We start from the raw sequence: 3,180 nt of genomic DNA on the forward strand, positions 1-3,180 counted from the left end.
CGTCTTGATTCTCCTGAGCTGATATCTGCATTAAACTCAATTGAGTTGTTAGATCACTTGTCAATCTCAAAGTAGATAACTCAACTTTCTTTCTACTCAAGGCATCTGCAACCACATTAGCTTTGCCGGGATGATAGGCAATATCCACATCATAATCTGCCACTAATTCCATCCACCTGCGTTGTCTCAAATTTAGTTCCTTTTGAGAGAACACATACTTGAGACTTTTATGGTCAGTGTATACTTGAACTTTTTCCCCGTACAAGTAAGATCTCCAAATCTTCAATGCAAAAATCACAGCTGCAAGTTCTAAATCGTGAGTAGGGTAGTTTTCTTCATGTTTTCGAAGTTGGCGTGATGCATACGCAATAACGCGGTCTTCTTGCATCAACACGCATCCTAACCCTTGGTGAGAGGCATCACTATACACCACAAACTGTTTTCCGGGCTTTGGTAATGCCAAAATAGGAGCTGATGTCAATCGCTTCTTCAACTCTTCAAAACTTGTCTCGCATTTTTCGTCCCATTCAAACTTCACACCCTTTCCCGTCAATCTCGTCAATGGCTTAGATAGGTTGGCAAAACCCTTTACAAACTTTCTGTAATACCCAGCCAACCCGAGGAAACTTCGAATCTCTGTAGCATTAGACGGTCTCACCCAATCAACTATAGTCGACACTTTGGATGGATCTACTTTCACTCCTTCCGCAGATACCACATGCCCCAAAAATCCTACCTCATGCATCCAAAAGTCACACTTACTCAGCTTTGCATATAACTTTTCTCTCCTTAAGCGTTTCAACACCTTCTCTAAATGTATCATATGATCCTCACGAGATTTGGAATACACAAGGATGTCATCAATGAAGATGATAACAAACTCGTCCAAATAATCCCTGAATGTTGTGTTCATCAACTCCATAAAAACTGCAGGTGCATTGGTAAGTCCAAACGGCATGACAACAAATTCAAAGTGTCCATACCTTGTTCTGAAAGCAGTTTTCTTTATATCATCATCTAGAACACGTACCTGGTGGTAACCTGATCGTAAATCAATCTTCGAAAACCAACTAGCACCTTGAAGTTGGTCCAATAGCTCATCAATTCTTGGAAGTGGATATTTGTTCTTTATTGTTACCTGATTCAATCCTCGATAATCGATGCATAATCTCATACTCCCATCTTTCTTCTTAACAAATAGTACAGGAGCACCCCAAGGAGAAGTACTAGGTCTTATAAAACCTTTTCCAATCAACCCCACCAACTGTTTCTTTAACTCAGTCATTTCTGAAGCAGCCATACGATAAGGGGCTCTAGAGATAGGTTCAACTCCCTGTTTCAACTCAATAGGAAAAGATATCTCTCTTAGAGGAGGTATTCCCTGTAGATCTTCCGGAAAGACATCAGGAAAATCATTAACAACCGGTATATCCTCTAGTTTACTTGATGTTTCCGGTCCGTTTAATTCTATTACCGCCAAATATGCCTCACTTCCTTGTTGAATTAGCCGGTTTACCCGCACTGCTGAAATAAAAGGCAAACTTGAAGTCTTTCTTGCACCCTCAAACTCTAGTACCAAGGATCCCTCTTGTTCAAAACGAACTCTACCTCTCTTACAATCAAGATGAGCTCGATGACTTGATAACCAATCCATACCCAAAATCACATCATATCCCTTGATTGGTACCACTATCAGATCAACATGTAAGTCATGTATACCAATCAAGACCGATACATCACGAATCATTCCTTCCGATTCCATTTCCTCTCCACCAGATGTATGGACCAATATTCTACCACTATTAATATCAGGTGCAATCTTCATGCGATTTACGTGTGTGGGCGAAACAAAACTATGTGTCGCCCCTGTATCAAAAAGGGTATGAGCTTGTTCACCTCCAATACTCAACATACCTAAGAAGAGAAATGATATGACCAGTGAATTACACCTATAACTAATTAACCACACCTACATTCGAAATTTTTTTTAATTAGCCATATTTATCACGATTTCCTATTATATTTAAATGAAATATCAACATACCTATGATTGTTGTCGTTTCTTCTTCCTCTTGCACTTCAGTTCGTAGAGCATAGACCCTAGGCTTCACCGCTGGTCTCTTAGCAGCTGGTTGTTGATGAACTGGTCTTTGTTCAATCCTCTTAGGTGCTTCTCTTTTTAACTCGGGACAATCGCTCTTATAATATCCCGCCCTTCCACAGTGGAAACAAGTAATCTGGAGCAATCTACACTCGCCAAAGTGACGTCTCCCACATTGTGAGCACATCGGGATACCGGATGTATAAGGTTGCACAACCGCCTTACCCTTACTCTTGTCATCTTGGGCTATACGCCTATGACTGGGGTTAGTCGACCTCTTAGTAGATGCTTCGATTTCACGTTCTGTTCTCTCAGCTCGATCAGCCATATCAACTATTTCTGACATCGAGTTAATTTTCAAAAGTTCCACATATAGATAAACAATCTCAAATTAGCAAGGTAACATTATCTCAATGAGATATATGTGGTTGTTCGAAACCTACCTTTGCCTTGAGAGATGGACGAAGTCCTCTTACGAACTTCTTAACCCTTAAGGTCTCTGTTTGCAGCATCTCACCTCCATATCTAGCCAATGAATTGAATTCCCTCTCATATTCTTTCACTGAACGATTTCCTTGTTGAAGGCTAATAAGCTTCATCGCCATCTCCTCTTGTACTCCAGGTGAGTAATATTTCTCTCGAAATGCATGGACGAATTGTCCCCAAGTGAACTGATAGTTTGTCCCAAATGGTTGGGCAACTCCTTTCCACCAGTGTCTCGCCTCTCCATCCAGATGGTAGATGGATATGTGTGCCCTAAAAAGATCAGGACACTGGATAAGATCAAATATCTGAGTCATCCTGTCCAACCAATCCTCGGCCACAGCTGGATCAGATGTACCACCAAATCTTGGAGCTGTACGACGCTCCACTCGATCAAGGAACTGAAAAAATTCCGCATTCATCACAGGTGGTGCAGGTGCAGGAGCTGCAACCGGTTGTACGGGAGGTGGAGGTGGTGGTACATAAGGCGGTGGTGGTGCAGGGACCGGTTGTGGAGCTGGTGCTGCTCCCTGTTGTCTCACAGTAGTGATGAGCTCCATCAGTAAATTCCTCATTTCTTGCATATGATCAGGCTG

General features: G+C 41.8%; 1 protein-coding gene and 1 pseudogene across 2 annotated transcripts in view; one reads left to right on the forward strand and one right to left on the reverse strand.

Annotated features, from left to right (window-relative positions):
* The window catches only part of LOC104822826, a 6,162-nt gene extending 2,995 nt beyond the window's left edge, over positions 1-3,167 (reverse strand). Inside the window, exons 1-2 of one of the 2 annotated variants that reach the window (XM_019203592.1) lie at positions 2,045-3,167; positions 1,829-1,914 (exon numbers count right to left, since the gene is read on the reverse strand). In XM_019203592.1, the coding sequence (XP_019059137.1) occupies positions 2,512-3,159 (648 nt within the window). In that variant the 5' untranslated portion in view covers positions 3,160-3,167 and the 3' untranslated portion in view covers positions 1,829-1,914; positions 2,045-2,511. Of the gene's footprint in view, positions 1-1,828; positions 1,915-2,044 lie in introns of those variants that run through there. The other variant, XM_010554178.1, reaches the window with a different exon arrangement.
* The window catches only part of LOC109117057, a 36,017-nt pseudogene that overhangs the window by 4,637 nt on the left and 28,200 nt on the right, over positions 1-3,180 (forward strand).

The sequence above is a fragment of the Tarenaya hassleriana genome, unplaced genomic scaffold (assembly GCF_000463585.1).
Source record: "Tarenaya hassleriana unplaced genomic scaffold, ASM46358v1 Cleome38, whole genome shotgun sequence".
Taxonomy (NCBI): domain Eukaryota; kingdom Viridiplantae; phylum Streptophyta; class Magnoliopsida; order Brassicales; family Cleomaceae; genus Tarenaya; species Tarenaya hassleriana.